Raw genomic sequence first — 14,142 nt, 5'->3', positions numbered from 1 at the left:
CTCAGAAAATCTTACAGGATTTGTTTCACATCAGATTCCCTAAGGACCAATACCTCAGCAACCAGACTCCGCCAACAAGGCAGCTTTTAAAACCATGGTGGGCTTGCCACGACTAGCACAGCCAAAGCCTCTTCCAAAGTCCTTCCCATTATGTCTCCGCTGAAGCAGAATGTTCCTGGAGCATCTTGTGAATAGAACTGGAGAGCCGTCTTTCCACTTCGTTGACCTGGTTAATGCAATCGCCATGATACAATTCCAATGTTCAGATTTCCTAACGGAGTAGAGCTGCTGGGGGGAAGACACCATGAATTTAGATTTCCTGCTTCAGACACTCAAGCAATACTTTGATTCATCTAACCTGAATGGCAAGGTCAGGTTCTCAGAAGTTGAGGAAAGCAAGCAGGAAATGGCTAGAATTCACAAAAATCAACTAAGCTTTTGGTTTCTCTGACAATGCTGTAGACCTCCCTCTCCTACTCTATTCTGAATTACCCAATCCTTGACACCCATTCCCCACACAGGCAGGATAATCTAATTCCCTCCACTTCACAGTCAAAACACACATCAGCCCTTCTTCCTCTGCCCCACCCCGCAGTCCCCTTCCAGGAATGCATGAAGTGCAAGGCAATTTCCATAGCAACTAATTTCATTCCAAGAGACAAGCTGGCTTTGACTGGGGAGCAGACGTGTGTGTGTGTGTGTGTGTGTGTGTGTGTGTGTGTGTGTGTGTGTGTGTGTGTGTATAAACACTGGGTAGAGGGAGGAGAGAGAGAAACAAAGAAGGAACATCAGACAAAGCTTCCAACCTCTAGGAGAGTAGTCAGGGTCAATCATTTATTCAGCCTCCACTGTTTTATATTTGTATTCAGGGAGGCAAGGCCAAAATGAGAGACCAAAAGATAAACCCAGTACTACAGACCAGATAGAATCTAATGAAATAAAAGTGTGTTCTCTTCAGGAAGACTAGATTCTATATAGAAAGTATGATTCCTGGAACACATTCGGTTCCAAACATTCATGGACTAATTTTATAGTAAATACTGGCTTTTATACTTATCCATGATGGCGCAGTGGTTAGATTGCATATCCCAGGCAGACTCTGCTCGCTGTCAGGAGTTCGATCCTGACAGGTTGACTCAGCCTTCCATCCTTCCAAGGTTGATAAAAAATATATATCAAATTGGATAAATTACAGTGAGGGTCATCCCACGGTTGCCACCAGTGAGACATACCACAGGGAGCTGCAGCAGCTAATACATACTGCTCCTGTAAAATGCACAGATTTGCAAGCGATTGAATGCACGATTACACAACTTTACAATTTAAAGCTCAACTAGGTAATCTGAAGTTTTAATGTGGCCAACATCCTTTTTTTGCAGTTCCCAGACCCTTCTGTGCTCCTGCCCTTTAACTGCAAATTGTTAACTACAGTTATCAAGATGACAATGTCCAAAAGACAAGTGAAAAGTAACACATAAGATGAGCCAAATCTTTGAATAGACTCTTGCACTCTCCGTTGCAAATCTCATGATTTTTGCCCGTTGTGGAAACTCTTCCTTCTGGATACTGATTTTTAAGTATACTCAGATAAAAAGATGGCTGCTCTTTTTATTAAAGAATTTTTTTAAAAAAATCAAAAAGTACATTAAGAGGTGTCCCAATAAAGCAAAAGAACCTGAATATTTATGGAAGTAAATATAACACTTTAGTGGGTATAACATACCATCCCCTCCATTGCCTTTCTTGGCTACTGCAGAAGCTATTAGCCATAGAAACGTGCTAAGGAACAGCTGTTTGTAACTGTATCCTCCAAACTAATTGAAAGAAGAAAAAAACCTCTCCCAGTCCTGAACATAACACACCCAAAATCAATGAAGGGAGAAATACAAGAGTGTAATGGAGATGGAGTATTGATAGAGAAATATGATTATGGCAAGCAGAAGCTCTCTACTGGGCATTTGTCATTCAAGAAGATTACAACAGTAAATGACACTGAAACAATAATTCAATCTTTTTACATAAGGCTTCACATCCAATATATTTATTTAAAAGAATCCTGATTTCAGTCCACTGCCTTCCTTGGAAAATGCCAAATTACAATAATCTGTGCCTTTTAATCCAACTATCAGAAAGAAAGCTGGGGACAGACAAATGGAGTGCATCCATGTCACTGGGCACAAAAAGGGAACAGTAACAATCAACAGGAAGTTAGGTTTTTTTAAAAGAAATATCAGCTATCAGCTTTACTAGTTTGAAAAATATGGAGTGAATTTTGGTACAAATTTGGTTTTGTTAAGATGAAATAGGCCCCAACAACCTTTGATGAAAGACAACTGTGCCTCTTGGAAGCCAGACCCAAAAAATTGTAGTGAATTTTGTCCTAAATGTTCACAGGAATGCAGCCATAGAAATTAAGGAGATCAGAAACTACGGTACTGCTATATCACCTTGTTCTTTTGCTCCTCTTTGAAGCATGGAACTGCTGTTCCATTTTAGATTTCAGAAGTATGACCAAAGAGCCCAAGTTCTCTTATACAAGGAAACTCAAGATGGAGAATTTAATCTCAATCTCTACAAAAGGAAGCAATATAACTCCTCTCTGCTGCCTGTTTGCAGGTTACAAGATATATTCAAGCAACATATTTATAGTGTAGTTGCATAGAAGGCAACTCAATGAAACTCCACTAACTTTAAAATTATAACCATATTAAAACATATAAAGTTATAACCAGAAGTCAACATGGGTTTGTCAAAAACAGATCATGACAAACAAATCTTATTTCATTCTTTGACAAAGTGACTAAATTAGCGGTCTAGCAAAATGAAATCCCTGGCTCAAAATCTTGGGAGTCCTGGTTGCAGTGGTTCTCAACCTTTTCCTCACAATGGACCTCCTTTAAATACGTTTTGTGGCCATGGACCTCCTAGACTTAACTCAAGTTTTAAATTATAACATTTCTTCAAGCCTTCGCAGACCCTGTGTGACAACATCACGGCCCTCCAGAGGTTCATGGACCACAGGTTGAGAACAACTGTCCTAGTGATCAATCACTTAAATATGAGACAGCAGTGTGTTGCAGCAGCCAAAAAAGCCAATGCAATCCTTGGTTGCACAAATAGAGTGATAGAGTCAAAATCACATGAACAATTAGTACCGGTTTATAAAACCTTAGTAAGACCACATCTGGAATACTGCATCCAGTTTTGGTCACCTTATTATAAAAAATATGTTGAGACTTTGGAAAGAGTACAAAGAAAAGCGACTAAGACAATTAAGGGCCTGGAGACTAAAACATATGAAGAACAGTTGCAGGAATTGAAGAAGGATTAGAGGTGACACAATAGCAGTGTTCCAATATTTGAGGAGCTGCTACAAAGATAACCAAGTCAATCTATTTTCCAAAGCACAAGAGGGCAAGACAAGAAACAATGGTTGGAAACTAATCAAGGAGAAAGCAAGCTAAAACTAAGGAGAAACTTCCTAACAGTGGGAACAATTAACCAGTGGAAGGGCTTGCCTTCTGAAGTGGGTGCTTCATCATTGGAGGCTTTTAAGAAGAGACTGGATGGCCACTTGTCTGAAATGATATAGGCTCAACAGTTTGAGCAGAGGGGTTCAATCAGAACTCTATCCTTCCAATTCAGTCCTTCTGTTCTGTTCTCTTCTTTCTTCTCTTCTTTCATGGAATTTACCCAACAATTAAGTCAGAAATAACTGAATAACTTAAAAACAAGAAGTATAATCAAGATTACTAGTGTTAATATATAATCTTATATTTACATTATATAAATATATACTACTTGTAGTATGTTACATTATATTTAGATTAAACAGAATACTTAAGATTTTAGTAAGGCATTTGACAAAGTAGACCATAGCCAATTTCTTGATATGATAGAAAAATGTGGGATAGACAACAGCACTACTAGATGGATTCACAACTGGCTGACCAGCCGCACTCAGTGTTTAGTCCTCACTGGTACTACATCTACATGGAAGGAAGCATGCAGTGCACTTAAGTATGAGCCAGCAGTATGCTGCAGCTGCCAAATAATCCAATGCAACCCTAGGACGCATCATCAGAGGAACAGTATCACATTTTGTATGACACTAGTACGACCATACTTGCAATATTGCATCCAGTTTTCATCACTACCATACAAAAAAAAAAAAAAGCTCACTAAAGAGAGATCCAACTTAGAATTAGGGAGAAATTTCCTGACAGTTAGAACAATTAATCAGTGAAATGGCTTGCTTCCAGAAGTTTTTGGGCGCTCCATTACTGGAGGTTTTTTAAAAAAATAGTTTGGACAACCATTCGTACAGACTGCTCAAGCTGGGGATTGGAGCACAAGACCTCCAGGGCCTTCCAACCTTGTTATTCTACGTTCTACTGCTAAAGTCACATTACATAAAAGAAAAGTTCCATTCATTTCTATACTCATCATCTGAATATTACTCAGAGAAGACAAAAGATAGCATAAAGAAATGTTTTGCCAAAATGGTAAGAAGGTTTTTGAAACTTCAGATTTAATTATTTCACTGAACATATAACACTTCACTTGTGTGTCTATGAGAAACTCTCAAAAAGCAGTGTGAGTTGTCTGATACTAAAATTTTGAATGAGAAGTGAAACGTTAAAAAAAACCACAACAAAACAACAAGAAAGTCCAGTTGCCTTTTGGAAAAGCACCTGGATGATTAATAATCTTCACAGACAAGTTAATGGCTTGTCTTTCCTTCATACATATAATTCAATGAATTGTTAAGGCAACTTTTGTCATTACAACAAGTTTGCAAAAACACCAATCATTACTGTAAGTTTGGGTTCCCTAGTCTCCCCATACTACAATAATGTATTGGTGATTTTGGAGAATCAAAAGAGGTTTGAACAGCAATCATTACACTGGAAAGAGATCAATAGTGCAAGACAATGCTGAAGACAACACTCATGGAAACAGCACTAGCCAGGTCATAAACACCTAGATGTCAATTCCTGCTCACTTCACCAATATAAACCCAGCCTCTTTTAAGCTCTCTGCATCAGGAGATTCAAGCCAGAAGCTTGTAAAGGTTATTAGAAAATTCATCAGGCCACAACCAGATATCAAGAGGAACAGCTTGAACAATAGGTTAAATAAATTTGCCCAGGATTGGCCATCCTTCCCCAAAGGGAAATACAGAGGAGAGAGATTCACACAACATTAAGTTAATGTTGATGTACAGGGTCATTTAAAGTTTCCCAGGTTTGCTGCTTCTCCCTACTGATGCATCCTGCTTGCTGCTTCCCCACCTCCAGCAATCAACTCCCCTTCACTGTTGGAGCCCGGTTGGGGGACAACAGAAAAGATAAATAAGCAAACCAAACAACTACCATATATACTGACCATCCACAGGAAAGAATTAGCAAATACAGAAAGCATTTACAAATGCAGGGTAAAACAACTTAAAAGTCATTCATTCATACATACATAGACATACATACATACATACATACATACCCTGATGTCTCTGCCTGTGTGTGTGTGTTTGTGTGTGTGTGAGAGAGAGAAAGTTGTTTTGAGTATGAATCTTCTTGCTGTTTCTCTTGCAGAGGGCAAACTTTGTGTGTGCCATTGCAATGTGCCAGGAATAGCTTGTGCTATTCTAGCAACGAGGCTAGAGTTAATCTCTGATTAGACCCAGCAACTAACAAAAGGCATCTTTAGGATCCTGTACCTTCCTTGCTTGTGTGTTTCAGTAAAACAAAACTAAAGCTGATGCTGAAGAAATGCCTGTTCTGATATCAATCCTGGGAAACAATGCTGGACACTTGGAATGAGAGAGAGGAAGCTTCTTTGCCATTCATTTTCTAAGTTTCTAAGCAACTAGAAGAGAAAGAAGCAGTAATGCCCACTATCTATCAACTATCTTCAACTGGTAACCATCATGTTGGATTACAGTTGGCAGAATTTCCAGTTATGCTGGTAGGAATCTTAGAAGACAAAGTTCAACATAGTTGGTGGGCTTATATAACTATAAATACCAGTATCATGTAGACCAAAATGTGTCCAAAGTGTGCTGTGCCTTTTCAATTTCAACCATTACCTTCTGTTTGTTAAAAATACACATGAAAGAATCTTCTTCTCCCTTCTTTTTCAGATGCTTCCCTAAATAATCTAAGTGGAAGAACAATATTTATCTTTTGCAAATGCATTCTTCAAATTCAATGTCATTTGTGGAGTGGATGTGTTCGCTGAGGAGAGATATTTTGAATTGACTGTGAAAATCAACCCTCTATAAATCAACATCCCCAAACTCCTTTCTTCAGTTCATGTTTATCATAATGCTACCAGTTCATTTTTATCAGAGACATACATCTCTTTCTTGTTTAAATACATTGTTAAAAACTCTCCTTCCTCGGCTTAATGGATTTTTTTTATTCTGGTTTCTCTTTAGCCTAAGAATCAAGGAAACTGTCTTTTCTGACCAAGCCCAACTGACAGCTGGTCTTGAAAGCCCAGGTTGTTGGACTTACATTAACCCAAATACATTTTAAATTAGAAACAAGGCAAGCTATGTCTACAGCAGTTACTTTTCACAGACTTATCAAACATTTGCTGGAATTCTTGCAAAGTAGTTCTGGATCACCAGCAGTGGCCTATTTTGGAGCAAGAATGAATTCATGAGACAGATCTCCACTCTGGAGAAATCTGGGCCAGTCCGAAAAAATAAAAGTAATTTAAAAAGTTAGCTACTCTTGTCCTTCAGTCTTTTAATGTCAAACACTCACTTTACTCAGAAGGCATATGCTGTTGGTATCCTTTATGGTGAGTGATTTTGAGTACAATAGTGCAGGACCTATGCAAAGTATTAAACAATCATACTGCTGCATATTTACCCCAGATGCATGTCAGACTAAACCATACAAAGTTCCCTAAGTGGTTGCTTGGGACACCAAACATTTATCCTGGCTCGCTCCCATATGATGTTGCAGAAGCTGGCATATCCAACAGAGATTCATCAAGTGGTCCAGTCCCCTGTAGGAATAATATGTAGGGCAACTTTTTCCAGACCAGACTGGGAACTGAGTTACTCCTTATGGTGGCACAAACACAACAGCTTTACATTCCTAAAATCAAGAGTATAAAAGTACTTCCTCCTTTTCTTCCATGTGGTCTTGCTTACCTGGACCAAAATATATCTGTCTATCTATCTAAACCTGCTCAGTAATTCTACAACACTTAATGACACAGGAAATTTTAAATTCATTACTCATGGAAGATCACCATGAGTTACCCACCCACAATTCCCATTCCAAAACCACGCTTTCCTTTTACGAGGCCAAGAAAGGAGAAAACAGCCCAAGAGTAGCCAAAACAGAACAGGGCCTGGGAACCAGGATAAACGTCCTGGGATGAGGGTCTGTTTAAGGAGAAGTGGGAGCGGGCGCTAACGGTGGAAAGGGGCTGCGGTGCGGGGGGCGCAAAGAACTCGAACTTTGCTTGCCGAAAAAAAGACAAGGTCCAAGCTTTACGGAGATCTGGAGATAAACGAAGAAGCCTAGCCCTGGGTAGGGGCTTGAAGTCCAAGTGGTGAGACGTGTGGAGAGGGGGGGAAAAACAAGCGGGAGGGATAAACCAGGAAATCGTGAGCACGGTAACTTCCAAGGAGAGCGCCCAGGCGAGTGGGCTGCGCGCTTGCTTACCCAGAGCTCCGTGCCCCAGTCCATGCTGGCTGCGCTCCCGTCGTGCGCCTTCGCGTCCTCTCGTTAGGCCCACCTGAAGCCCAACTCTCCGCTGCCGCCGTTAACCCCACAGAGCCCTACTCCTCCGGCCGCACAACCTCAGCGCCTGCTTGGGACACTCCCTGCTCCGCCCCCCGACGACGATCCTTAAAGGCGCAGTCAGGAGTTGTCAGCGGCTTGTCTCGTCTCGGGTCTCTTTGCGCCTTCCTTGTTTATTGACGCGCGCAGACCGCCCAGCCCGTCCTTCACCCCCGCCCGTCAGGATCCAGAAGGTCGAGAGCGCCATCCTTTGAGATGCCGGCGTCGCTGCTCCTCTCCGGCCCGAGCTCAGTGCCCGAGCCCCGGTTGATTCCTTTTAAGATAAAAATGGAGCGCAGTCCCTCGAGGAGGACCAACTCAGCAGCTGCTTCAAAAGTCCCGGAGGCTCGTTTGCTGGCTTTGGTAACGTCTTCCTTGCAAGAGCTGCGGAGAACCCAAAAAATGTACGCTGGTTTGTGGCGCTTGGGTTGATTCCAAGAAATACTTCCCAGGAAAAATTCCACCAGGCAGTTCAAGCCGGTCCCAAACACGGTTACTTAGAAATAACCCGAATTCGGGGCGGGGAGGGCGGGAGTCGTTGTTTAGAAAAACAAGCCCTCTATTCTGCAGTAGGAGCGGATCTCCACGATCGTTGTTTTTTTTTTTAATCGCCAAGCTGTAGAAGCGGATATAAAAGGTGTTTACAGCAGCAGGAGCAGGGATTTTGTTTGTGGTCGAGGAAGAGAAGTCCTGGGCCGAGGCCGGTCCTTCCAGATGTCCATGTGCTGCCGGCCTAGCCGACCCACCTAGGAAAGCGTGGTTTCGGTGTTCCCGCATTCCTCGTGATAGCATACCTCCGGCTGTGGACGCCTGCTAAGAATTGCCTGAAGCCCCACAAGCCGGAATTTTGGTAAAGCTGTAGTCCCGTTTCTGCTTTATGATGCAAAAAAATAAATCACACCCCACCTTTTTTTTTTGTTGGAAAGAGCGTCCTCCGCATCTAATAACGAGTACCCACGCGTGTTGATAGATCTTGTTAAACAGCATTCAAGGAAATCAGTGGTGATGTTACTGATGCTGCAAATATGCAAATAAAGCATTGTGAATGTCTGTGGAAGGTGCAAGCAACAGTAGAGGAAAGTCACATTGTTTGGATTGCCTTGTGCCAAGCGGAACAAGACAGTGTAGCTTTTAATGAACAGGACTTCATAGTATTGTAATATTTGTGGCCATTCCCACTTCATTCTTACTCCTTTCCGACCAGTCAGATCAAACCAAAAAAAGTGTGCTCTGGTTAGGAGCAAACTGGCCTCTGTTGCCTACACCCATACATACTTTTTTGGGGTGTGCATGGGGCGTAGTAAAACAAAGAGTTTCATGTCATTTGAAAGACTTAATAACTCAGCTGCAGTAGCTGAGTATGCTTTAACAAGCACATCTTATGGTGAGAGTGCTAGGTACATATATCTAGCTTATTGAATAGAAAGATTAGGAGGGGCATTATAGCTGTCTTTCAGAATTTGAGGGATAGCCACAGAAAATATGGGGTGGACTTATTTCCCAATGCACTTGAGGACAGGACAAGAAGTAGTGGGTGGAAGCTGGTTAAAGAGAGATCTGGAACTAACCTAGAACTAAGGAGAAATTTCCTGAGTGAACAATAGAATAGCTTGCCTCCTGGACAGTGGTGGGATTCAAAAAATTTTACTACCGGTTCTGCGGACATGACTTGGTGGGCATGGCAGGGGAAGGATACTGTAAAATCTCAATTCCCTCTCCACCCCACTAACCTGCTTTCCAGCTCCGTTCTCCTGTGCAAGGCAACAAAAGAAGACCCAGCCTATCAGCTGGGACTTGGGAGGCAGAGAATAGATGGGGGTGGGGCCAGTCAGAGGTTGGATTTGCCAGTTCTCTGAACTACTCAAAATTTCCGCTACCGGTTCTCCAAAACTGGTCAGAACCTGCTGAATACCACCTCTGCTCCTGGAGGTGTGGATGCTTCATCATTGTAGTTTTCAAAAATAGACTGGACAGTCATTTATCCATGATGGTAATGTCTCCTGCCTTGAGCATGGGGTTGCAGTATAAGACCTCCAAGCTCCCTTTATTTGTTTTTACTTATTGAATTTGTATACCACCCGTTTCCTCTGTAAGATGACTCCTGTCCCTTCCAGCTGTGTGTTGGTGACTAGCCCATGCAAATTCGATGGATTCCAAAGGAGGAAGAGGAAGAACTGCAGGAGTAAAAATGGAATGCCTGGTGAAACTTCAGACTCGCACATTTATTATTGCTTAAGATTTCACAGAGCACAGAGGACTTCAAGTGGTTGGCATCAGTTCTGGAAAAAGGAGCACTACTTATATTGATGGAAGTGAAATATAAAATACATAATTTAAAAAGAGAAGTGAGATAATATTGTGGGCTTCGTATACATGTAGCCTTTCACTTACTACCACAATTGGGAACAGAATTTCTGTTAATTAGCAAGGTGGTTAAGTGAGTCGCACCCAATTTTATGGCCTTGCTATGATTGAGTGAATCACTGCAGTTGTTAAATGCATCGAGTGGTCATTAAGCAAATCCAGCTCCCCCCACCCCCATTGACTTTGCTTGTCAGAAGTCAGCTGGAAAGATCACTTTATCACACGGATACTATCTTAAAAGGCAAAAAGCAAACAATTAAGTGGCTTAATAAGATGTATAATGCTGGCCAGTGAGAATAACATTCGGGGGAACATGTGGCATTCCAGATTTTACTGAAATAGAGCTCCCCAAACTCCCTCCTATTTGTTACTTTTTTTCTGCAAAATTCCAGGATTTTCTCACTCCTGATGCATGATTTTGGATTTCTTGTTTACATGACGTATTTTCTTTAGAGGTAAACTTATGCCCAGGAATGGATATAGGATTTCACCAAACTTAATAAAAAATATAAAGTTTCTCAAGGCTTTTTTGTAGTAAGCATAACAAACTTGCTCAGCAAAATATACCTTGACCCTCCACAGCAGGAAACTTCACACCAGTTTTCCGTGCTCCTAATTTCAGCAAATTTTGCTTCCTTTTGCATGTGAACTTTAGAACTAACTAATATGGGAAGGAAATGACTGCAAAGTACAGATAGTGCACAAGTTATGACCACAATTGATCCCAATATTTCTGTTGCTAAGTGAAACAGTTGTAAGTTTTGCCACATTTTATATCTTTTCCACAGTTGTTAAATGAATCACTTGTAGTTAAGTTAGTAACACAGTTGTTAAGTGAATCTAGCTTTTCCTTTGCTTATTAGGTCACAAAAAGTGATCACATGACCCCAAGACACTTGAACCATCATAAATATGAATCAATTGCCAAGGGTCTGAATTTTGATCATGTCACCATAAGGAAACTGCAATGTTTGTCTGAAAAATGGTCATAAACCACCTTTTTCAGTGATGTAACTGAACGGTTACCAAATGAACTGTTGTAAGTGGAGGACTACATGTAAACCCCCCTGGCAAATTTTATGCTTGTTATGTGCCTTCACAGAATCCTGTAATAGTGTTATTGTGATCTAGAGTGAAACAATGTCGAGGTTTTGGCTTGCTTCCTAAAAGTATACAGGTAATCCTTGACTTATAATAATTCATTTAATGACTGAAGTTATAACAGCACTGAAAAAGTGACTTACGACTGTTTTTCACAACTGTTGCAGCATCTCCGCAGTCATGTGATCAATATTTGGTTGCTTGGCAACTGGCATGTATTTGATGCTTGCAATGACTTAGGGCAGGGGTGTCAAACTCATGTCAGCGTCATGTATTGTATCGCGGCTTTTTCTCCCCCTTTGCTAAACCGGGCATGGCCAGCATGTGATACATCTGGGCCACTGGCCGTGAGTTTAACAGCCCTCATTTAGGGTCATATGATTTTATCTTTTGTGACCTTCTGATACATAAAGTCAATGGGGAAGCCAGATTCACTTAACATCTGTGGGAAGAGATGTCATAAAATGGGGCAAAATGCACCTAACTGTCTTGCTTAGGAATGGAAAATTTCAGCTCAATTGTGGCCATAAATTGAGGATACCTGTATGATAAAAAAAATATATATATTGGTTTATGGCTATAAGTTCTATTCTAAACAAAGTGTACCATTCATTAAATTTCCACACACATGCATACATTAGGGTTGCTTTGCCCAGTTGTGTTTTCTGCCTAGGCCTTCTTTAGTGTTTTCCAGCTACCTGAAATCACCAGAGCAGCAGTGGCTGTTTTATAAAAACTCCCAGCACTCTGTCAACCCTGCTAAATGTTGTGTGACTATTAGATTGATGCACATTATCTACCCTCACATCAGTATATTAGATTATACTGCCGCCTATCGATCCTTGAGTTCTAATATTCAAGATGTGGTTTGGATGACAAGTCCAAGAGTTTCCAACCAGATTACAGTTGTAGGCTTCAAATTTCTGAAGGGTACCAGTTGGAAAGGCTGACTTGGATTATAGTTATAAGCTAAACAAGAACATCAAGGATTGTTAGACATTTGCAGTACAATTTACTACATGTAGTCCTCAATGTATGACTGCTTTCTTAGTAACTATTCAAAGTTATAATGGACCCAAAAAGAGATACAACACGAATTCAAAGTAACAAAGGTTACCCCCTCCCCATCACATGATCACATTTTGGCTACTTAGAAACTAGCCCCCATATACCGTATGTCCATTTGCAGCATCCTGCTATCACAGGTTTATGGGTTTTTTGACAAAAACAGGGATTTATGTCTGGTTTCCAGCAAAATATGCCCATTGTAGACAATGGGTTCATTAATGACTGTAGAGTTCGCTTAATGATTGCAATTTTCTTAACGGCCATGATGATTCACTTAACAACCACTGCAAAAAGTCATAGAATTGAGTTGGTCATGATTACTCACTTAATGACCAGCACAATGTACAACCATCATTCTGGACTCAATTACAGTTGCATGCTGAGGACTACCTGCACATAAATATTGAGACAAAATAATTTTATTCTAATAACCATCCAGTAAAATTTAGAAAGAGAAGCTTAAACAGATATTTTGATCTTGGATGTTTCAGGATCAGCTTTTACTCCAGTGCAGCACATTAACTTCTTAGCTGGGTTTATACATTGTATTAAACAATAAAGTGCAAAAACCACCCACTGTGCTATGTTAAACTATGATTAAACAAAAAATAATTCACCTTTAGACATGAATGCAGTTAGTTGGTCAAGCATTTTATAGGCAGCTGCACAATTGGAGTGAACACAGAATGGAAATCAGATTGGTAACCTCCAATGAAAGCTATTAATAGGGTAGCATATTTGATAATGTGCCTATCAAGCAAAGATTTGACATTTAACTAACTGGTCTTGAAAAAAAAACTAAGGAATAATGTAAGAACTTGATTTTATGCACTTTTTGTTTGTTGTGACTGTGAGTCCCAAGATGGCAGTATGGCTGCATCTGGTTGGTGTCATCTATTTAGCACCACCCAGGGAGTACATGTAATAATAATGTAGCTAAAGCAGTGGTGGATTAAGGCTCACTGGTGCCCTAAGCACTGACAAATCTTGGTGCCCCCCTTCCTTTGTACATACTGTACAAACAAAGCCAAGCTTAGGCTACATAAAAGTTTTTGTGGTGCCCCCTTTGGACCTGGTGCCCTAAGCATGTGCTTAGTCTGCTTAATGGTTACTACACCACTGAGCTAAAGCGTTGATATTTATCAAAAGTGGTCATAAAAAACAGAGTATAAGAAATGATTAGGATGTGCCGCAGGAAGTGTTGCCTTCTAAAGCACATCTTATTTCATCCCAAAATAGTAACACAAATATTGTTTTGCTTCAGAACCTCTAGCTTAGCTATGTACAAATGCAATGAGGTAACCAATCTCACTTAACTGAGAAAATCCAAAAGGAGTTGCTGTGTTGTTAAAATACATCTGCTTCAGGCTCATAATAAGAGATTTCGGTGAGGATTTTTTGTTCTGTTACGCGTAGCAAATATAGAGCTTAGCATTCAAAGACCACAATGGCTTTTGACAATAAGGCTACCCCAAGGCTCCATGAAGCGAATTAATAAGGGAAGTGCTGGCACACAGCCACCCAGGCTCCTTTCTGTTACTCGGTTCAGTATTTTGGGTTTTATTTATGCCAGCATCAGCATCTCCAGGATGAAATAGCTTTCATGGTAAGTCATTTAACTTATTTTAGCTTTGTTTGAGGTATAGGGATATCACATATTTTGTCTAGTTTTGTTGCATGTCATTGTTAAGGATAATTTTCCTGGGTGAGCTGTACCTTTTCTCTTTTCCTGAAAGCTTGATTTGGGCCAAGGATTGTATGTCTCAGTGCATAATATGGATATGAAATTAATACACCGGACTAG

General features: G+C 40.6%; 1 protein-coding gene across 3 annotated transcripts in view; it reads right to left on the bottom strand.

Moving 5' to 3' along the window:
- Nucleotides 1-8,241, bottom strand: part of TRIP10 (thyroid hormone receptor interactor 10) — a 61,955-nt gene extending 53,714 nt beyond the window's left edge. The window contains exon 1 of one of the 3 annotated variants that reach the window (XM_026716761.2): nucleotides 7,689-8,241. In XM_026716761.2, coding sequence (XP_026572546.1) covers nucleotides 7,689-7,712 — 24 coding nt within the window. In that variant the 5' untranslated portion in view covers nucleotides 7,713-8,241. Of the gene's footprint in view, nucleotides 1-3,518; nucleotides 3,565-7,688 lie in introns of those variants that run through there. The other 2 variants (XM_026716760.2, XM_087925916.1) reach the window with 2 other exon arrangements.
- Nucleotides 8,242-14,142: the final 5,901 nt, after the last annotated feature.

Source organism: Pseudonaja textilis, chromosome 2 (genome assembly GCF_049901715.1).
Source record: "Pseudonaja textilis isolate UNSWEBS1 chromosome 2, rPseTex1.2, whole genome shotgun sequence".
Classification (NCBI taxonomy): Eukaryota; Metazoa; Chordata; class Lepidosauria; order Squamata; family Elapidae; genus Pseudonaja; species Pseudonaja textilis.
The sequence above is the reverse complement of the archived record's forward strand: the minus strand, read 5'-3'. Positions and strand labels throughout refer to the sequence as shown.